Consider the following 23809-nt stretch of genomic DNA (forward strand, 5'->3'; position numbering starts at 1 on the left):
ATCCCAGTGTATCCTACTTAGACATTGCCGCATCTGCTCAAAATTAGCCCTACCAAAGTTCAACTTAACAATTTTAAACTTTGCATCTGTACTCTTACAAAATACTGAGAATTGTATTACATTACAGTCACTTGACCCTAGTGGTTCAATCACCTCTACACCCTCAATTCTATCCTGATTATTACAAAATACTAAATCCCGACAGGCTTCACCCCATGTTGGTGCTTTGACATGGTGTGTTAAAAAACAGTCACTGATTATTTCTAAACACTCCTGCTCTTGTGCTCCTCCATCTGCAAGGTTATCCCAGTTAATATTTGGATAATTAAAGTTCCCCATGACTATAATATCTCCCTTGTTACACACGTGCGCATGGGAGGCAGCTAAAGGGCTTGAGTGACGGCAGTTCTGAGGCATGCCGGGATGTGGCAGAATGCACTGACTCTTTTTCTCTCTTGCCTGCAGACCATTCCATCTGGCTCTCTTGACATCATTTACTGGACCGAGCCAATGGAAGGAGACCTTACTTGCTCCTGCCCCTCTGACGTCACATCCAGGCTCGAACCAATGGATAAAGAACATGAGCCTGATCCTTATGACCTCACTTCCTGTTTTCCCCTTTAAAACCCTGCCCTTTTTCCTAATTCCTCAGTCTTGTTCTGGACTCAATTGTATGCACATCAGTGCTGTTATTTGCTAAGAAAACGATTTTGCAGCCAGGATACCATATTATGCGGGTGGCTGCCCCAACCCTTTATCTGTGTATGTCTCGTTTTTGTGACAACCTGTAAACTTGCCTTTTTGATATTACTAAAAAGATGTGTGTTGAAATTACTGTCTGAATTAGGTGGTCTATAATACATTCCTAAAATAAGACCTCTTTTCCTAATATTTTCCAGGCAAAGCCACATGTCCTCACTAAGATGGGGCTCATCATCCAACTGAAGAGGACTTACATTTAAATCCTGTTTAGCATAAACAGCAACCCTACCTCCTTTTCTGTTCTGTCTATCATTCCTAAAAAATGTGTATCCCTCTATGTTACACTCATCCCCATCTTTGTTATTTAGCCAGGTTTCCGCTATTGCTATAATATCATATTTATGCACTGCTACATACAACTCCAACTCACTTACCTTATTTTTGATACTTCTAGTATTAAGGCAAGCTACTTTTAATATGTTACTCTTTCTACATTTAAATGTTTGCTTAGAACTTACATTACTATGCATTTTTACTTCTACAACATTGTTTGTTCTTCCATGTATAGATCTAAACCTGGCCTGTCCTAAACTCCCTGCCCCCACCCATTCCCTAGTTTAAACAATTCTCGACTAGCCTACACATATGCCTCCCCAATACATTGGTGCCCCTCCAGTTCAGATGTAACCCGTCTCAGCGGAACAGGTCCCATCTGTTCCAAAAGGAGTCCAATGCCCCATAAACCTGTACCCTTCTACCCTGCACCAAGATTTGAGCCATGCACGAAGCCTTCTAATCTCCTCAATCTTACCTGGACTGGCGGTCAGTTCTGCTCAGTTCAGGACTACCTTCTCAGTTCTGCTCCTCAGCTTGGCACCTAAATCTGAATTTGGATTGCAGAACTGACAGACTACCCTTATGTATGTCATTTGTTCCAACATGGACAATGACAACTGGATCCAAACCCCGCTCTGGCCAAGAGTCTACCCACCCTTCCAGGGAGGTCTCCCACCTGTGCTCCCAGAAGGCAACACACCGTGTGAGACTCTCTTGCTCTGGAGCACACCTGCGCTTCAATCCCCTTAATGATCGAGTCCCCAACTATCATTACCTCTCTCTTTCTGGGAACTGGTTTTGACATGGCCCGTTGGGTCTCCTCATCCCTGCCTACCATGAGCGCTTTGAGTAGTGAGAAAAGCGCTATATAAATGTAAAGTATTATTATTATTATTACCTCAGAATTATCAGAGACACCGTCCAGCTCCGCAAAGACATGATAACGGTTTGACACTTCTAATTCTGGGGTTGATGCCCCCAGACAGTGTGCACCCTTTACCTTACGCCTTGTGACCGTGACCCACCTATTTCTACCTGTCTGGTCTAGAATCTCCTCCTGCGCCACCTTGGGGGTGCACACTATCTCTCTAAAGGACACCTGAGCCAAGTCCGCCAATTCTCTATTACAACGCAGGTCAGCCAACTGCTCCTCCAGTTCAGCGACCCTGAGCTCGAGGTGCTGGATCAGCTGACATCTCTTGCATATGTAGCCCTCATAGACAACTGGCTCTTCCAAACCATCATCTAAAAAATCCAACATGACTTGCATTGCACTGGCGACATTATTAAAATTTGATTTGGGATTAGTAAACTGCCTTAACTATTTTTTTTTTCTTAAAATTAAATTTCTCCTTCTTTCGGCTGCTCCTTAACTTAAATGGTAACACTAAGATCTGCTACAGATATTTTACACCTTTTCCCCTTAAGCTCCTGTACTGTTCTCCCTCTCAGCTGCCTGCTATTTGTCTTTCTATGAGGTTAACTTTACTTTTCTCTGTCTTTTCTCCTAACTTTGCGCTCCTCTTACTTATAAGGTCTCCACTCGCAGGGTTTGTATTCCCCCGTATTAATGAACCCTTACGCTGTCGCCCACTTAACTGCTCTACCTCTGGACCACTAAAGACTGTTTAATCTAAAATAAATAAAACTTGAATACCTTATTTGCTCCTACAGCCCCTTGTGCCTGATCGGCGTCTTAACCCTGGCAGCTTACCTGCGCACCGGTGAGCCTTCCCCCTTTTACTGCTTTGAAGTCAGCCGTGGCCTTTTTTTCTTTTCCTTTAAACTAAGGAATCGCTGCTACGACGATGGCGCAGTTATTTGCTTACAAATGCCGATATCAGTTACTGCTGCTTTTTACCCTAACTCCTTGATGCTAATTCAAATACAGATAACAAGAACAAGTACTGTACAGGTACAAGTAACTTTTCCAAGCGCACTTCCAAACACCCAGCTAGTTTTGCTCTTGTGTGGGCAAAAAAAAACCCTTCTAAAGGGAAAAAAGCTTTAAAAATTCCCACACGGTTCCTTAGCGGCAACCAAAACCCAAGTTTTTAAGAGCAAAATATATTTTTTTTATTTAAATCTCACACCACAGAACTGAACTCTCAACAGCCTCTAGCGTTTGCAAAGTACACGTCAGCACGTTTAGGCCAACACCTTAGTGGGACTTAGTATGCACATGCCAGTTACCGCAAACTGTTATCACAAAGCTATACAGAAACCAACTAACTCAGAGCATCTAGAAAAAAATTCTCTAATTATCAGTAAGTATAAATATTAAAAGGATACTGTACAGTATATGCAAACTGAAACCACCACTCTACAGCAGCATCAAGTGAGGACACCCCAGATGCATACAATGGGAGGTATATTGGTCCTTTGAAATGAAACCAAGGGCATACTCAGCACACAATGCAAACATCACAGGTCTCAGATGGACTGGGAATTTCCCATAAGGAGTTGAAGAACACTGAACGTCCTAGGGAAGTGAGGTCTAAGTAAATCACTCTGTTGATACTGAAAAGCTGATCAAAATGAGAGATGATAAAAAAAGAAACAGAAAAAGTTATTATTCAAATATTTATGTCATTTTCTAACTTGCTTAGTCCTGAAAAGTGTCACGGGGGCTGCTGGAGCCAATCTCAGCTAGCATTGGACACAAGGCAGGAACAAACCCTGGATAGTGCCAGTCCATCACAGGGCGAACACTCACACACACACCCCAGGTTTGCTATTTCACCTACCCTGCATGTCTTTAGACTGTGAGAGAAAGTTAAAATACCTGGGGCCTCATGTATAACGCTGCACGTAGAATTCACACTAAAACATGATATACGGACAAAACTGGAAATGTGCGTACACACAAAAAATCCTGATGCATAAATCCCAATGAACGTGAAGCTTAACACACATGCACACACCTACCCACTCCGACTCCTCCCAGAATTTTGCATATTTGAATATGCAAATCAATATAAATAGCCCCTTCCATTCAGCATTTTGTTAAAAGACAATGGTAAAAGCACATGTAAAAAGGAAGAATTTCAGTGAATGCAAAGTGGAGGCAAGGAGAAACGTATTGCTTGTTGGCTTAAGCAGTGATATAAACAATAAAAGGAAGTTGGAGTGATACAGTGTGGTGAAGACACTTAAAAGTTCAAGTTCAGAAAGTCACACAGTGCTTGAAATGAAAAAGAGGTCAGATATCAAAGCTAACATGAGAAGCGAGTCACAGCCCACCGTCCATTTATTTTGTTTCAGACAACATTACAAAAGCTGATCCTTGTGCTGGGCGGTATACCGGTTCATACCAAAAAACATTTTTTATTTTTGTTACGATATGGATTTTTCTTATACCGCAACACCGGTTTAAATAGCCTAAACAACATTCGGAACGTGGCGCAATGGGAAACTGTTTAAGGGGGGGGTCCTTTTTCACTGCTGTACCACTAAACACGCATTCAATGAAGTACATTCGTTAGTGGAGGTATTGAATGGTGAAAATGGACAGAGAACATTCCAAAACTGAAGCTGTAGCAGACAGTAAAGTTGAACATGAAGACACAGAAGAACTTTTGCTGAAAAAAGGAGCCGTGTCTGTTGTCTGGAGATACTTTGGTTTTAAAAGGTCGCATATGGACCATTATGTTCAAATGTGTGAATGCTGTTTCTGTACTACTGGATAATACTATAAGCCAAGTTGTACTTGTTTTATTTTTTTTCAATACTGTGTAATGTACCTGGGTACTGTGCAATAGTGTGACGACATGTTGACTTTATTCTCGACATTTCCACTTTATTCTCGCCATTTATGTCTAGATTAAAGTAAACATGTTGACTTTATTCTCGTAATTTGTCATTAAAGTAGAACATCGTAAACTAAACTTCATCTTAAAATTAATATTTAATTTACTAGATTTTCTCAAACCCTGTCATAAGTTATGTAGCACATTAAATGCTTTGTGTTAAGTGTTCCCCGAGCCATATTAATTGCTATGTTTTTCTTAAACTGACTTCCTCTTGCTGTAAGAGGAGGTGCAGGCAGCAATCTCCACACAGAATACATTAATTACATGATATTCCTGCTCTCTGAACACAAGATCCATCCATCCATTGTCCAACCCGCTGAATCCGAACACAGGGTCACGGGGGTCTGCTGGAGCCAATCCCAGCCAACACAGGGCACAAGGCAGGAAACAATCCTGGGCAGGGTGCCAACCCACCGCAGGACACACACAAACACACCCACACACCAAGCACACACTAGGGCCAATTTAGAATCGCCAATCCACCTAACCTGCATGTCTTTGGACTGTGGGAGGAAACCGGAGCGCCCGGAGGAAACCCACACAGACACGGGGAGAACATGCAAACTCCACGCAGGGAGGACCCGGGAAGCGAACCCAGGTCCCCAGATCTCCCAACTGCGAGGCAGCAGCGCTTGAACACAAGATAAATACTTGATATCATTTTCATGATGAAATACCTTAAAGCATGTATTAATCATGTGGGGCCACGGTGGTGTGGAGGTTGCACTACTGTCTCGCAGCAATGGGGTCCCAGGTGTTCCCTGCTTTGAATTTGCATGTTTTTCTGGTGGGTTTACTCGGCGTGCTTCAGTTTCCTTTCAAAGTCATGCAGGATGTGGGGTTTTGTCACGTTATATTGACCCTAGTGTATGTATTGCTCGTATTCACCCTGCGATGTGCTGGCACCCCGTTCAGGATTTGCTCCTGCCTTGCACACAATGCTTGCTGGGATGTGCACAACCCTGAAAGGATGGCATAATTAAACATGTATAACGAAGATTTTTTTAAAGTTCTGAACACTCCGTGGTTTATTTTGTAACTAGTTTTAATTTCACAAATACATTTATCGTGTGGTGATTGGTTAGGTGGAGAAAGAAAAAGGAAGGATAGGAACTGAGGGTTTGGTACATCAGACAAAGACAGAACGCATGCAAGAAAGCCCGCTCAGAACATCCATTGAATTCTGTGTTCGTGTCTCTGACCACCAGATCACGAACCCAACATTTACACAATATTTAAGTTAAACCTGCGCGATACCCATTCATACATCCAGTTTTTTAGAGCCTCGTCACACCTGCCATAAAGTTCTCTACACTGAACATACACCTGGGGACTCCTTACCGTGAGGGAGCAGCACTACTGCCACACTACCATGCATGTTTAATACCTGCTTTAATGTATTTCATCATGAAAATATCAAGTATTTATCTTAGCATTCTAAATTTTCAGAGAGCAGGAATATCATGAAGTGAATGTATTCTGTACAGTGATCGCTGCCTGCACCTCCTCTTAGTGCGGAGGAAGTCAGTTTAAGAAGCACGTAGCGATTAACAACTGGGTTGGGGAACACTTAACACAAAGCATTTCATGTGCTATATTAACTTATGATGGGTTTTAAGAAAATCTAGTTAATTAAACATTGATTTTAGGTTGAAGTTTAGTTTACAACATTCTACTTTAATGACAATAAACTATGAGAATAAAGTGGATATGTCGAGAATAAAGTCAACATGTTGACTTTCTTCTTGACATATAGTTTTTTTTTTCTTCACTGCGTCCGTATTTTTTTTTCTTCACCCTGGCCCTAATACGCTTCCACAGGGCCATACCACAAATAGCATTATAAATACAAGTTGCAGTTTTATTATTTATGTATATATCTTAGCTTGAAGCAAGGTCCATATTAATGCAATTTGCCTTAATGATGGTTCAGTTGGTAAAGATGTCATCACCAAGTTGCACTTGTTTTATTTTATTTTATTTGGTGAATACTGTGTAATGCACCTGGGCTTGAAGTCTTGAAGTAATAGCATATTATTTATGTTATTGTTATTATTTAGTAGTTTAAATATTATGCAGTTAAATGATGGTAAAGTTGTTTAAAAAGTCACTTTAACGTGTCAGTGGACAGAGATTGTTAACATTAACAGAAAGTGTAGTTGGTTTACAAAAAATATTGAGTATTTATTCCTTTTCTAAGACATGTTCAGTGCAATACAACTTTTGACAAGCACATCTGGATATTTTACTAAGTCTTAATGCTTCTTTGGATGGTTAAAAATATGTTGTCAAAATTTTAGTTTAAGTTGTTTGCAAAATTTGTTCAATAAAAAGGTTCTATATTTTAACTGCAACTGTCATGCAATGTGATTCCTTCTCTTCATTAGTGCCACCCCCTTGAAAACTATCACTTTATGGGGCCATGCAAACCTGTATTAATACTTGTGTGCACATTAAAATATTTTTTTGTACAATGTACAATTCTCATGACAGTGGAATAGGTTATTCTTAGCGAGTCTACTGCAGTAATTGCAGTGAAAAATGTGGTTAACATCCACTCATGCATGGGAAAAAAATACCACTGAATACCGTGAAACCCGTATAATTTTGAAAAATACCGTGATATAAAATTTTGGTCATACCGCCCAGCACTGATACCCATGCTGATGACATGACTCCAGGCGATAATGGTGCTGCTGTACCCAGCACATCTTCAGGTGCTGGCTACACATACACACACACACACACACGCACCTCTGCCTCGGAAACCGCTGAATGACCATCTGGCTGTGTGCTGAATGACGCTGCTCTGGAGTCACATAATGCAATAGTGGATGCTGTAAGAGATGTGTCCAATGAACTAAGGAATATAAGGGCTGTACTATGTGATATTGGGCTGAATGCACCCCTAGAAGACATGGACGCTCCTCAAAAAAACCCTCTTAAAAAACGCTGATAGAATACCTTCACATTGCTCCTTTACTTGCTGGGCTTACTTGCAGCTGCTCTATTGCGTGATATGCTTCTCGCGCTACGCTTACTTAAAAGCCTGAATAGCACCTGTCCTTTTTGGCTGATTGTTTTGTTTCTCTCTCCTCCCCCAGACATCCTCTGCTCCTGTTGGGGGTCCCATTCCCATTGTGCTCCCCTATGATGTTTGTCTATTCTTTAATTAAGAACTAACTGCATACTGAGCTCGTTTTACTTCTGAAAGAGACATGCTTGTTTGAAGTGTTTGAATAAAGTTCCTGTCTCTACAATCTCCTGTGTTTCTGTGCAATTCTGTAACCCAAGCATGACACCCTGCAGCCTCATTGTTCCTGGGATTGAGCCACTGCACTATAGCCTGCCAGCATCAGCGCTTACCTCTGTGTGCTTGCGTGCAGCCAACTCAAGCACAGTTGGCTCAGTGATTTCATCCATGGCGTCAGTTGCAATTTGTACATATTGTTCCAGTAGTTTTTTTAAATAGTTTTTACAGTTCATTATCAGTGTGTAAAATGATCAGTGTTGCAGTAATTGTGATGCTCTTTGCATGAAAAAAAATGTGTTCCATTAAAATTTCACTTTTTCTTTGTGAATTGTGATGTTTACTTAAAAAGTGCAGCAAAAAAGTATTTAGCGTCCATGCATTAACCTCCAAATATGTGGCAGTTTAAGTGTTAAAGCCCCTAGATGCTGCCGAAACGCCCTGCACCTTCTAAAGCTTCTGGCAATGAAAACGCGCTTGCATGAATTATAGTACATATAGCGGTAACATTGGTATTTTACATTCTAGCACTGAGGGAGACATAGCAGTACAGTATACAGGTTTACCTTTACATTCTTTATTTTTAGGTAATGTATTAAGCTGTGTTTGAAATTAAAGTGTTTTGGGGACATATTTAGGGTTTAAACTATAAAAATAAGCATTTTTTTAACCACATCCAAAATTCGCGTTTTTTCACAATTCGTAGGTGCTCTAGGAACGTAACCCACGCAAATTTTGGGGGTGTACTGTACTTGCCTTTTGCCACACTATTTTAAAAAAGCACATGCGACTGTGCAGAGCTGCCATTTTTTCTAGGCTCTCCTGCTATAGATGATGTAATGGTAGCTCATTCTTTTGGTGATTCATCCTTGGCTGATGTAACTTGTCCAGTGTCATTGCAATAGCAATGCGCGTGCAGCTGATTACATTTGGAAAACCGTACGTTGCTGCGATTTGCACTTTAATATTTTCCAAAAACCCGAAAGTGAACAGAACTTGCAAAGAGCAGGTAGAGCACAATTCCGCAAAGTCTGTCTTTGTAAGCTGGCACCAGTTCAGCACACAGCTACAATAGGATAGCTCTTAGAAACCAAAATCGACATAGAAGCCAGTCATCATCTATAAATATGTGCTCTCTTCTATTTCTTCCATTTGCAATGTCTTCTAAGAACGCTAAAGCAGCTATAGTAGTTGGAATAGTTTGGCTATTCCATGCACCATTATATTGCTACAGCATGATTACAATCAAATGAATTAGATTTGTAAACAATATGCAATCAATTTCAGTGTATTTGATAAATCCTGAATCACTGATGTGAATCTTGAAAAAGGGAGACTACTTTGACGCTGGGTGCAGGCAGTTTGTAGAAACTTGCACATGCAAGCTATAAGGCAACTGTGAAAATGTTGGTGGCTTTACGCCAAATTTAGATTTATACATCTCAAAGTGAACGTGGAAACAGGCGTATGCGACATTTTTGTGCATACACACCGTTTATACATGAAGCCCCTGGAGAAAACCCACGCAGACATGGGGAGATCATGCATACTCCATGCAGGAAGATCCCAGAACGTGAACCCTGGTCTTGTTAATGTGAGACAGCAGTGCTAGCACTGTGTCGCCCAGAAAATATTCCATTTGAAATAATATCTAAAAGTATAGAAGATATATGAAACATGGTTGTATTACTGGAAATGTTTACCCTTGAAATGATAGTTGAATTTTTGAATCAATGAGTTTAAACATTTAAAAAGTTCAGAAATATGATCTTTTTTTCAGATGATGGATTATTATGCAATTTCATTATACAAGTAACTTTTCTCAAGTTCAGATGAATTCTTTGTTTCGTCAAACTGCACTAACTACAGACAAAATGTCTTCTAATGATGAAAATCAAAATGAATAAAAAAAGAGTCACTTTTAATTTCAAAAGAAAGCCAAATGACTGAATGTTGCAGTATTTGTACGGGTTCATAACATAGATGAATGAAATCCTTACAAGAAATGAAATACAATGGTCATAAAATTCTTATCATCCATTACAGTACATTTTGTTATAAAATAAAATCAGTACATTTACAGTAATTTAGACATCTGTCAAAAATTAAGATTAAAAACTCTAGAAGGTCAAAATAAAAATTCATTAGCTCTTCAACATGTAAATTAAACATAAAAACCAGAAAAATATCAGGTTTTCCCAAGTATTTTTCATTTTACAAAAACAAGACTATGGTGAAGCCATTTATTTAAAAAAATAAGTAACAAAATAAGCTTTGGCATTTCATATAAGTGAAATACCTGTTATCTTAATCTGCTATTTAAAAAAATCTGAAAAACCTAAAAACTATAGCAGTCCCTTGAAGTGTTTGCAAAGGAAATGGATGCAGCTATACGAGTGAGAAGTGTCTTGGTATCAGTAATTTTCTTTCTCTATTACAAAAGCAGTTAGTGTGGGAAAGTGAAATGGATGGATTAAAGGTAATAAATCAATTTACTTATTTTATACTTTTTGAGGGCTGAATATTTTTTGGCGGCAGACAGGAATGAGCAGAAGAGCAGTTGCCAAATGCTGGAGCAGTCTTAAACAGATGTGCCGGCTGCCAAATCCGTCTTCAAGCAGCTGATGGCCACTGGATCTAAAGGCGGACCTGGCAAGAAAGCGATGCAGATGCACAAAGCAAAATACTCCGTAGATGAGGTTTTGTGTATTATTGCTGAATTGGAATCCAATTTTGATGTTAGTGATCTGGAGATTGAAAATGAAAGTGATGTACCAGCATCACCTGATCAGTCCCCAGCTGATCATAGTGCTGACTGTCTTCGTGTAGTGGCTAACAGCTGCATGAAGACACTACTATATGTCATTATAAGTCCACACTTGCCTCAAAAGAGTTAATTATTGATCCTGCAATGTCAACAGTTATACATTTCATTAAGGTTCCCACTTTACTTTCTCTGTGCATCATAATTATCAGATATTAGATATTTATCATGGTAACAGAACACCACAGAATTATAGAATTTATTGATGAACACAAGGATTACAGTGAGAAAAGCGCTAAATGTAAAGAATTATTATTATTATTATTATTATTAGATGTAAATACTGTATATCAATGTTCAAAGCATAAATAAAAATGGGAACTGAGATAGGTGAGACAGACAAACTTAAAACAAAGTAGAGAGCACTGTTTATATAGAGGTTTTCTGAAGTTCCTTGACTTTACAATTTTTTTTTTTGCTTAGTGGAACTCATGTGTGGCATTACAGTCAACTCACATTTTCTTCCACTAATGCAGAGTCATGAGTGGGAAAAAGAGAGGGGTTAGTATTACGCTGGGGCTCAAGGCTATGTTATTTATAATTTAAGCAAAAGCTTGTAAAACTGTTATTCCTAAGCTTGTTACACAGTACCAAACATGAGAAAGCAATTTTTTATCTGGGTCTTTACTAGCTATTGTGTTGTAATTTATCTTGGCAAACATAAATCATTTTAAACATGAAGAGCCTTTAGGAAGATGTGCAGTGTTCCCCTGGATCAAATGAAGCACTTTGATCAACATGGAATTGTACTCATTTGTCTTTGACACGGGATCTTTAGCTTATGTCCTTGCTTTAGTTTTCATTAGGCTACTTTGGATGTTAAAGTCATTGCCACCTACTTTACAGCTTTGTAGGAAGAAACATGAACTACAGCATAAAGCATCTTTCTGGGACATGAGATGGTGAGATTCTTTTCTTCAAGAATCGGCCTTGTTCAACCTTGGGTTCAGTAACTGGCATATATAGTATAGAGCTTGGAAAAGTGGATCTTAGAGTTAGTGATCCCCTGAGTTCAAGGAGAGAGAAGCTTCTACCCCAAAACAAAGAAAGGAAGATGCACCTGTTTTTTAAAGGAGAGGTTTAGCTTCTGCAGAAGATCTGAGCCCTCTTTTAGGTTCAGGTCAATGACTGTTTGCCTGCCTGAGTGTGTCTATTAAAATAAGCAGAGGTCAGCAGCAGTTACAAGCTTAAAATGAATGCTTCCTGACACTTCCTGAACTGCAAAGACTTTTATAGAATCATTGGGCCAGTACTCATGACCCAGTTTTTTCGTTATAAGGATATTGTCGACCCACAAACAGAGATGTGGGGGAATCCTTCTAGGTGAAATAAGTGCAAATGTAAGAGCAGGAGTCCTCTAAAACCAGCACAAATGTAAAAATGGAGGGGTTGCTGGCTCCACTTGGTGAAAGGACTGCAATGAAAGAGTTCGGGGAAGGAGTCCTTCTTAGTGAACCAAGCACAAAAGAAAGTGCTGGATGTGTTGGGTTCCCCCTTGTGAAACATGCACAGATAAAAACAGGGATAAATAATGGGCATCGCTGTCAATCACTTAGGCAACACCCCGTGACCCACTCATGCACACAACAGCAACCCATGATGCACCAGTGACAGTAAAGTACATCTCGACTTATCAGTTGAGAAACCCTGGAATACAGTACAGTGAAATTCTACTTGCATGTTCAATTTTGATAGACATTATTGTTAAATGTACTGAATACTCTAGAATACAGAACAAGGCTAAACTGTCCATTAACTGTCCCAAAATTTTATATAATTTCTTAACCTTTAGCTATCTGCCTCTCGAAACTGTCTGATATATTGGCATAAAATTATTTTTTGGATTTTTGTGTTTTATGAACCTGCGGTGGGCTGGCGCCCTGCCCAGGGTTTCTTTCCTGCCTTGCACCATGTGTTGGCTGGGATTGGGTCCAGCAGACCCCTGTGACCCTGTAGTTAGGATATAGCGGGTTTGATAATGGATGTGGATGTTTTATGAACAGGATAACATGACCTTCTTTACTTATTGTGCTCAAGCTACTGGCTATTGCATTTCATAGGTCAATCACACCAATAAAAGCTTTTGAAAAATATTCTCATTATGTCTCCTTATATCCGTCCATCCATCTTCCAATCCCACTTATCTAGAGAAGGGTAAAAGACAAGCTGGAGCCTATCACAGCAAGCATCAGGGACAAATCAGGAACAATCACTAGATGGAGGTAACGGTCCGTTACAGGATGAATACATCCACACACACAAACACACACTAGCGCCAATATAGCATCAGGCAGATTATGCAATTTTATTTGTATAAAATGCAAAGGGTCACTTGTCTTTGAGCTATATAACTGGTTATCAGAAGGAATTCTGAACAAATGTTGGCCAGTGGTAGAGGTGAAGAAACAGTTTAGTTAAGCTCATGAACTTGTATAAACGCACACATGGAATATGGGATGAGTGGTGCTGGCTTTCTGCTACTAAACTCATCTGCAACTATGTGTCTTATTTTTGCATGGAAGGCTTTCTCTAACAATAAATGCCTAGCAATATGTACAGAATATAAACTACAAAACAATACAGTAATCCCTCGCTACTTCGCGGTTCACTTTTCGCGGATTCATGACTTCGCAGATTTTATATGTAAGCATATCTAAATACATAACGCGGATTATTCGCTGCTTCGCGGGTTTCTGTGGACAATGGGTCTTTTTACTTGCTTCCTCAGTTGGTTTGCCCAGTTGATTTCATACAAGAGATGCTATTGGCGGATGGCTGAGAAGCTACCCAATCAGAGCACGCAGTTAAGTTCCTGCGTGCTGCTGATTGGCTCAGCGACGGAGTGTTGCATTAACCAGGAAGTCTCATCTCACTCATTCATCATTAACGTGCTAATGCTTCAGGGGCCGTGTCCAAGCACCAACAGAAGATGCAAATGATTGCAGAAAAGGTTAAAGTTTTGGATATGTTGAAGAAAGGGAACAGCTACACCGCTGCAGGACATCGATTCTTTTTATTTAAAAAGGAGGAAAAGCATATAAGATCTATGGCCGCAGTGTCCTTTAACCAGGGTGCAAAACGAGTTGCAAGTGGACGTGATAAGGCAGTAGTCTGGATGGAATCTGCCTTAGGAATCTTTGCAACAAGGTCGACGACGTCATGACCGCCTACAAGCTGCTACGTGTACTTCGCTATACAGTAAGTGTAAACTTATCTACCGATTTCATATTGCTTAGCAGTTGTCCCTGTTTTTAATAGAGTAAATGGTGGGTTGTAAACAATACAGGGAGGGTTTAAAAACGTCCAAATACACGTTAAATAATTAAATAAATATAGTGTCCCTACTTCGCGGAAATTCAGTTATCACGGTCGGCCTTGGAACCTATCTCCCGCGATAAGTGAGGGATTACTGTATACACATTAACCAAAAACATCTTAAGCTGCTCAATACATTTGCAGTACTTGCAAAATGTAAAAGCTCTCTGCAATGCCTTTTTGGCATCACTTTTTTCAGTTCAGGATTATGGGGACAGAGCCTATCCCAGCATCAAGTTTTCTAGAAAGCATGGTGGACAATTAAGATGAAAGTCTAATGATTATACTATAAGAAGTTAGACAAATGAGAGAAGACAATTCAGACCATTAAGCTAATTTGTTTAGCCAGCAACTATACAGTTCCAGTAACTCATTCTGATAGTTTGACATTCTAAAGTTTCTGCTTTAACTACATGAATAAGTAGTTTACTCCACAGTCCCACAACTGTTTACCTAAAAAAGTGCTTTCTGACTCAAGCCTTATATGCACTTCCCCTTAACTTTTACCATTGCTTTTCAGCACGTGATTTTTTCCATTAAGGTCTTTGAGAACTCTAAACATCTTAAACAGGTCCTCACATAGCCTTCTCTGCTCATGACTGTTCTGCTCACGTATTTGCCCTTGGACTATCCCAGCAGGATATGCCATTCAGTCAAAGTATGCACTTGGTGTCTTTCCCCTGAACTTCTTCTAGATGATGTTATGTCTGTTTTTGGAATGTAATTACTTCACACTGGACTTCAGATGCACTGCCACTAGTGCATGACTGAGTCTCAGCATAATACACCTTGATTATAATTAGCAGGTTTTGTGATATAACCCAACATTTTACTTGACTTTTTCATTTTTTCTGCACTTTGGACAGCACTGTAAACTTTGACGCACTTTTTAGGAGCTGCATCCTCTGCTTTGGACTTGTCCATCTCTGATTTCAAATCACTGCTCCATTTGCCTGTATGTAGCAGTTTTTTTCATTAAAATTGAATTTCATGCATTTGCCCATGTTTTTTTTTTTTATTGCTATTGCTTTCTTTAGTATACTGTTTGAAGCAAGCACAAGACTGCTCATCTTTTTAAGAACAGTCATCCCACTGTAAAGTATTATGGTAGAAGCAATCATGCTACCAAGATGCTTCTCTGCTTCAAAGCTGGAAAAACACCAAAAAAAACTAAAAGAAAAATAGATGCAATGAAGCACAGAACATATATTACAAAAAAAAATCTGCTGAAGTCTGTAAAATACTTGGGATTTTAAAGATTAATCTCTTAGCAAGACAAACATACACTTTCAGCCAAAGCCACAGTGGAATGAATGCTTTAAGAAGCAAATGCTTTGGAATATTTCAGCCGAGACCCCACCTCAATCCAACTAAGAATCTGTCACGGAATACTACTGTTAACCCAAAGTCTACCTTGTCCACTTGAACAATTTTACAAGGAAATGGCTAAAACTGCAGTTTCCTGATGTGTAGAGCTGGTGTAGATGTACTTAAAGTGAAGGCAATTTCTGCATCCCTAATTTCTGAGTCTCCAACATTAAAACAAAACATTCAAATTAAAACATTAAAACCAAACATTAAACACCTATGGAATCAATTATATATATTTTTTTCATCTTACATCTAGATAAACAAGGTTCTGCAGAATGTATGTTTCACTTTGACAAATGGTAAAAATCCATATTAAAGTACAAGATGTTATGAAAAAAACTTCCAGTGGGTAAGTACTTTTTTTAATATATTTATTCTATGAGCCAGGTAGGCTTGTATAAATGAGCTGTTTATTATTTATTTTCAGCAAATCTTATTTGAAAAGCTAATCAAGAACAATATTTTGGAGAGACCAAAAGCAAATTTTACATATAATAAAATAGCAACACAAAAAACAGCAATGATAATAAAGGGCATAGGGATGTTAAGAGGCCAACAAAGAAAAATGCTGCATGGTACCGTGGTTAAGGCCACTGCTCCACAGTTAAAAAGATGAATTTGATCAACTGCCCAGACATTGCCAATGGGGAGTTTTTCTCCAAGTGCTCCAAATTTCATTTGACATCCTAAAAGCAACAGAAGGTCATGAGTTAAGTGATTGAACAACTAGTGTAACATGACTGTTTGTGAAAAGAGAAATCCTAAAGTTTGAAAAAGAAGTGTGCTCATGTCAATGTACAAAAATAAAGGGTGGTCCATTGGAGTGTGGGTCATATTGAGCTTTTGGAGCAGATAATGTAGGTGGTTGAAAGACTGCTAAAGAAAACAATTCAGCTTAATTTCAAACCTGGAAGTAGAACACACAAAATATTTGTGTTGAGCAAATGCAGGAAAAGCATCAGGTGAAGGGAGAGAAGCTACATTATGTAATTGTAGAACAGAAGAAGATGTTGTACAGTGAGATAGGCATTGAGAATGTTAGGAGTGGATGAATTAATTAATGTCTATAGTATAGGGAAAATTGGTCACAACAGCAAAGTCAAATTATTAAGTAACAGCGTGTTTTGTCAACGCTTATAGATGATTACCGCCCTCTACCCCTCAAAGTTGACTAATGTTGACAATCGCCTCAACCCCACCCTGAAAGTTAAATAATAATAATAATAATAATTCATTACATTTATATAGCGCTTTTCTCAGTACTCAAAGCGCTATCCACACAGGGAGGAACCGGGATGTGAACCCACAATATTCCACAGTCTCCTTACTGCAAAGCAGCAACACTACCACTAATCTTCATAGAATATCCATTTTTAAAGCTAAAACAAAAACTAAATCTAAAGTCATTCTCACCAAATAAAAACTAATTGATGTAAGTTACCAAAAGTAAAAATGAAAATAGAAATAGTCAAATGTTTATAAAACTAAACTGAAATTAAATTGAAAATGTAATTAAAGTTAAAAAGGTGTACAAAAATGTAGTTAAAAATGGAACTATAGTAACCTTGACAGGGAGGCAAAAAGGTGACGCCTTAGGAGAGTGTGGTCAATTACATGAGAAGAATGTCCAGAACTGCAGAGAGCACAGGAAAACATGATGGGTTAACCCAAAAATGCTTGTTGAACTGATTCTGAATTCATCATTATCATAATAATTTGTTTACGTTAATAAAGTCATGAAAAACATTCACTTTAAATATTGCTTTTTTATAACAGATATAAAATAATGACATATATATGTGCAGATATGATTTGTGGTCCATAGTAATTATAATAATAATAATAATAATAATAATAATAATACTTTAAACATTACCACTAGAACAAGCTCTTTGTAGTCTACATCAAGCTCCTGTGTCGACAGCAAAACAAGGAGCAGACTGTGGTTCACAAGCCACCAGATAGGGACAAACATCTGGAGAGGGATCCAGTCAGAAAAGAAAGAACATAAAAAGAATGCTCTATGGACTTGACATGAGGCCACTTAAAACAAAAACATGCCAGAATAGCAGTGGTGCCAGTTCTCAGTCAGTAAAGTTGTGGACGCGATAACTGGAAGGTGCCTGGTCTGAACAAACTCCAGAACCTCTGGCTTAAGACATTTACGGCTATCCAAAGTCAACTAACAAGAGCACTGAACGAAGTGATTCCATGAGCCTTGTCTGATGCCTGACTTGATGACCAAGGGTATTACGGCCTTACTATTTAAGGGTAAGAGCAGCAACGAACCAAAGAACTACCGCACAATCACATGCCTACCGACAAAGTGCTCACTGCATTCACTGCATAAAGGCTCAACGATTACCTGCTCAGCAACAGCATGCTCCCATAGGAGCAGAAAGGTTGCCATTGAGCAAGCTGAGGATGCAAGGACCAGCTACTCATCAACAAGAATGTGATTAGACATGTGAGGAACAGTAAGAAGCATCTAAGCAGGGCCTAGATAGACTACAAGAAGGCCATCGATGGTCTGCAATGCAGCTGGATCCTGCAGAGCTTGAAGCTCTACCGAGTCAGTCCAGTCATCACCTGGTTCTTGAAGAGTGCAAAAAGAACATGGCGAACCAGGGTGAATCTGGTTCCATCCAGACAGACGAGATACACATCAAGTGAGGAATTTTCCAAGGTGACTCCCTGCCTCTTCTGCTTTTTTACACTGCCACGATACCTTTCAGTGGCACCTTCAACAGAAAACAAGTGGGGTATGAAATTGAGACAGGCCAGCGAATCAGCACCTTGCTCTGTATGGATGACCTGAAGCTCTATCAATGAAATGATGATGAAATAAACACGGGAATTGGCCATGGTCAAGTGATTCAGTGACAACATATGGATGGAGTTCGGCATTGACAAATGTACCAAAGTAGCAAGCTTGTAGCAGCTCCTGACATTGGGAAGAACAACAAAGAGAACATCAAGATCCCAGAAGCAAGTGAGGCATACAAGTACCTTATAGTTGACGACAATGACGACGTCAAACACAAGCTGATGAAATCCAAGATCACTAAGGAATACTATTGTTGAGTGCAACTTGTCCTCAAGACAGAGCTCAATTTACAGAATAAAATCTCAGTCAGGCTTTACCAGTTGTCCTATACAGCTTTGGCATCATACTGTGTTGAGGTCGTCTTTGGAGTTAAAGAACATGGATCGAAAGAGCAGAAAATGCCTCCCAATGCACAGCTTTCTGTATCCAAAAGCAGGCATAGAGTATCTCTACATCTCACAATGCCAAGGACGCTGAGGACTTTTAGAGTTCGAGATAGCGAAGGAGGTCTGTGTGAAAATCCTGAGCGGACCAGTGGGTAGCTGCTGCAACTGCTGCTCAAACACCACCAAGCATTGCTCAAGCATGAGTCCATTGTGAAGAGAGGCCATTAGATAAAGAAAAAGGTATAGGCTGCTCAAGGCCACTAGCACTAGCTGCGATAAAACCAAGCAACTACTCAAGTCCAAGATCATGGAGGTCAGGATGCAGTACAACAAAGAGAAGCTATTGCAAGGCCAGTTCATGGCTTTGAACTGCAGGTCTCAAGTGGGAAACCAAAAGCATCATCACAGCCATCTGTGTGGTGAACCTGAAGAGACCATCTGCCAAATAGTGTCTGGATTCCGTGTACTGGCCTCAAAGTCACAACAAAGTCAGTATGTACCTGCACTGGGCATTATGTCAACAGCTGGGTGTTGCAATGACAGACAAGAGGCACAAGCATATACCAGATGTGGTCATTGACACCACAGACTATGTCATCTTATGGAACAAGACTATTCCCACAAACTGTACCATCACTGCCAATAAGCCAAACTTTGTGTTCCATGACAAGAAGAGCAAGTTGTGCGTCTTCATCAATGTGGCAATCCCATATGACAACAATATCATAAGCAAGGAGGCAGAGAACATCACCAAATATAAAGACCTAGAAATTGAAATCAGACACAGCAGAACACGAGGACAAGAGTGGCTCCAGTAGTCATAAGCGCACTGGGAATCATCAGGACTGGGATCCAAGAGCAACTGGACACACGTCCATGTAGAATCAGCTTGAAAGAGATCCAGAAGATCGCACTACTCAGCATGGCCTGTGTTCTTTGATGAGTTCTTAGCTGAACAACAAGATGAATTCAAAACCTGAGAGGTCTGATTGACCTCTGGACAAATGCACCAAAGAACAGTAGAGAGTTGAGAGGAGATGTAAAATAATAGTAATAGTTAAAGTAAGTATGATAATACTATAAACATTTAACTTAATGCTTTCAGCTGAGACAAGTGTCAAAGCTGCTGTGTGAAACATGCAACTGATATTTGCAAAAATGTTCTCAGTGCTTTCTCCTAAGCATGGAAGAGAAAGGAAGACTGGGTGAGTGCTCACATTGAACTGGGCCTGCTGAATCACCAGCTAATAAAAGAGACAGCTTCTAAGGATGATCTCAACAGAAGATGACTGAAAGAGTGATGGAGCAGTAGAAGGCCATAAATCAGATATTATGACCTAAAGAGAAAACAATGCACTTGTCAAGGTCTTTGTCCCCCAGCAGGTATTCACTGATACCTTGTCAGATGAGCATCATGTCAGTGTCTGATATCTCAAACTAATACTCTGTATTTTTATAGAAGCCATTCTCTAAAAGAAGATGACATACAATTGATCAATGAAATATAGAAAAACATTTTGATCAACCTGAATGAAAAATACTCCAATCCTTTCACACAGCACCTTATATATATGGTATCCCTGCTTGATCCCCTATTTAAAACAACCTGCATCAAGAATGAAAAGTTGGAAAACAACAAAGCAGCAGAAGAGATCAAACATCAGTTGGCTGAACAGCATGACAGACATACAGTATCAACTGCATCATCCTCTCTCCCAGAAACTACAGCAGTTATGGAACCAATGGTAAAAAGAAGGAAGAATTTGGCTAGCTTTTAAAAAAAGCAGAGCAGTACAGAGTTGAGCATAGCATCTTCCTAAAAAGAACAGACTATTCAAGTGGGGCCAATAAGCTACACGAAACGCCTGGACTTAGACACTGACATAGACCCCTTAAAGTGGTGGTGACATCATGAAACACATTTTCTATGTGCAGTCATGCTGGCTAGGAATTTCTTGTACACTTCTGCCACCAGTGCCATTTCACAGAGGGCCATCAACACTAGTGGAAACATTATCTGCTGTCACAATCTGCACTGAAGACTGCAGACTGTTTAGTTTTTCTGGTATGTAATATTCACAAAGAGACTGACCTTTGAAAGACAACATTAAAGTCCAGTTAGGTTTGCTTCATGTTCATTGGAGCCCAAAAGGAACTTGGAATTTAATACTTAATTTTTATTCTATATCTTATTTAATTTTTTATTGTATAGCATATACAGTGTTCAAGTACAAATTTTAAAGTACAAGCACATATTAAAAGGCAAACGCAATAAATTATTTTGTTTATTTATTGTTCTGTTCTAATTTATTATTTTGCTCAATGTATACATTTTAGAATCTCTTTATGGAAAGTGAAAAAGACATCACCTAAGAATAAGCCACTGTTAACCTATGAAATTCAGCTTTCTTCAAAACCGGAATTTACTGAAAACTGTAAATTAGTTTAAGTATGAAAAGTATATACAAATACTCATACATCTTGACACAAAATGCACAGAAAACATTAGAATTTTTAAATATACAGTGATATAAATTTTTGGTAATAGCACAAACTCCTATATACAGTATTATAAGATTTTTTCAAATGAGAAAGCACAGGATTGCCAAATTTTCATGATGCATTACATATCAATGGTAAAGAGTTAGCCAACTGTTTGAAGGCTAGGACAGAATATGTACTGTTCTTTTTTACTAGGCCTTCTTAGGAAGGTTGTGGAGTGTGAACCTTTGCTAGCTAGAGCACACAATCTTTTTCCCTTTTTACAAAATTGGGGACCCCCACCACAGCCTGCCTGTCCCAAGGTGCTGTCGTCACCTTCCAGACAACACTAAATGGCTGTGTTAGCCAAATAATTCCACCAATATACAGTGCTTTAAGCACTTCCAGTAAGATTTCATCCATTCCTGCGTATTTTCCCCCATTATAATTTTAATCATTCTTAGCAATCTCAGCAACAGACAGCCCAAACAATGCTTTTGGCCAAGCCTCTTCTAAGTTGAACATATCCAACAAGTATAACAGTTCTAAAAGTCCTCTTGAAAACATCTTTAGATGAAATAAATGTTTCTTCACACTTTCTGAGTTGTCAAATGGTGTAACAGAATGTCTTTGACGGGGATCCAAAACAATAACTTTTCAGGGTATTTGCCAAACTGCATTCAATAGGCTTTTACTTCAGCCACCATTTTATCCTACAAGTACCCCTTAGTCAAAACTAGAATCCACTCTATTAACATTGTATAGAAGCCCTTTTTCTAAAAACTGACAGCTTCCCTACAACTGAGGTCTACCAATAGGTCCTAGGGTTGCAGCAATGACAAGCACAAATAACATATTTGCCATAGCTCCTTGTAGCTACTTCCACAACACAAGATAAGCTCTTCTGGAGGAGGGAGTTGAATTCATTCTGACCTGTGACATCAGTTTGGTAATCCCAGCATGGTCTCACAACTTCTCTGAGTGTTCCAAATCTGTCCAGCAGACGCTCCATCCACAAGAACCAGTTCACTACCAAGTGTTGATCAATTAAGAGCTCAGACAACACAACTATACAATCAATATGTGTCCTTTGGCCCAAGGTATTCGAGTGCCAGGTACACTTTTGAGCAACCTTGTTTTTGAACAGGATATTCACTGTGGACAATCCATGACTCACACCAATGCTCACTTAACAATGCACCTCACAGAGTCTGGCCTGGCTGATCGGTCCTTTTAGTCATGCTCCTTCCATTGTCTCCGTCATTTCCCATATGAGCACTGAAGTTCCCAGTAGGACTACAAAGTCACCAGGTGGTACTGTTTTTTGCACAACAAATCCTATACTGCTACTTTGTTTGGTAAATGCATGCAAACAACATTAAATGATCCATTCTCTGCAATTTGAAGTTGCATTAAGGGAACCTTCCCATCTAAAAATAAAATAAAATAAAATAAATTTAAACACTATAGCACACACCCTGGAGCTTGTGAGTATTACTATGCCCACCCAGAGCTTCTCACCTCAGAGCAACTTTGGAAAAAAACAAAGAAAACACAGTTTGCATTCACACAAACTACGTACTATATAGCTAACAGAATTGTATGCTGATAATAGGAAAATACATATGTAAATAAGAATTAGCATGTTTATAAGAACATGTGAATCCCTCAATTAATCACAGTTTCCATAAGGTGTACATACCGACTAAAAGTAGTTTGAAGAACCCATCTATACACACAGATATGAGAAACTTGATTTTGTTTGTTCTTTACCACACATAAGAAATAACATATGAGAAATTTAGTTGTTTCCATAAGTACTTTTGATGTCCATGGGTTTGGTAGGGAAAACAACAATTTTAAAGGAATTAAAGTCAATTACTCCACAGTATTAAGGATTACTGGCTCACTGAAAAAGTTGACAGTTAGTAAGAATCTCACCAAAGAAACTCACTCAATTAGATACAGTTCATGCACTGACTGAAAAATAAAGACTTTCTTTAGATTGACATATAAAGAAGTACAGGTTTCTGTTGCTGTAAAAAAGTGATAATATTGTTGAATACTTACCACTAACACTAAGGTATAAACTTCCTTCATTTCCTTGAGTAACTGCCTTTACAGAGCAGGTGTATTTGCCTTCATCTGAAATTCTGACATCTTCAATTACCAGACTCAAATCTCCTTTTCTTAAATCTGTATACAGATGGACTCTTTCCCTGTAGTCCTCTTGTTGCTCCTCTGTCACTACTTTTCTGTTCTTATAAAGAAGCACTGAAGTAGAAAGTCCATCTTTTTGCCATTTCAGCTCCAAATCTTCAGCACTCACCTTATGGTCAAGATAGCAAGGGAGTATAATACTTGTACCCAAGATGGCATTAACATTTTCAGTTATATTCAGACCCACTGTGAGAAAGAGATGAAAAACAGCAATGATAGACAAAATGAGAAATAATGCAAAAAATGTTAATCACTTAAGCTTTTTTGGTTCACAGTGAAGCAGAG

General features: G+C 39.1%; 1 protein-coding gene across 1 annotated transcript in view; it reads right to left on the minus strand.

The window, feature by feature from the left end:
- Positions 1–23809, minus strand: part of LOC114644521 (cell adhesion molecule DSCAM-like) — a 647203-nt gene that overhangs the window by 133524 nt on the left and 489870 nt on the right. The window contains exon 5 of the mRNA XM_051922477.1: positions 23375–23710. Within this exon, the coding sequence (XP_051778437.1) occupies positions 23375–23710 (336 nt within the window). The remainder of the gene's footprint in view (positions 1–23374; positions 23711–23809) is intronic.

Source organism: Erpetoichthys calabaricus, chromosome 2, assembly GCF_900747795.2.
Source record: "Erpetoichthys calabaricus chromosome 2, fErpCal1.3, whole genome shotgun sequence".
Taxonomy (NCBI): domain Eukaryota; kingdom Metazoa; phylum Chordata; class Cladistia; order Polypteriformes; family Polypteridae; genus Erpetoichthys; species Erpetoichthys calabaricus.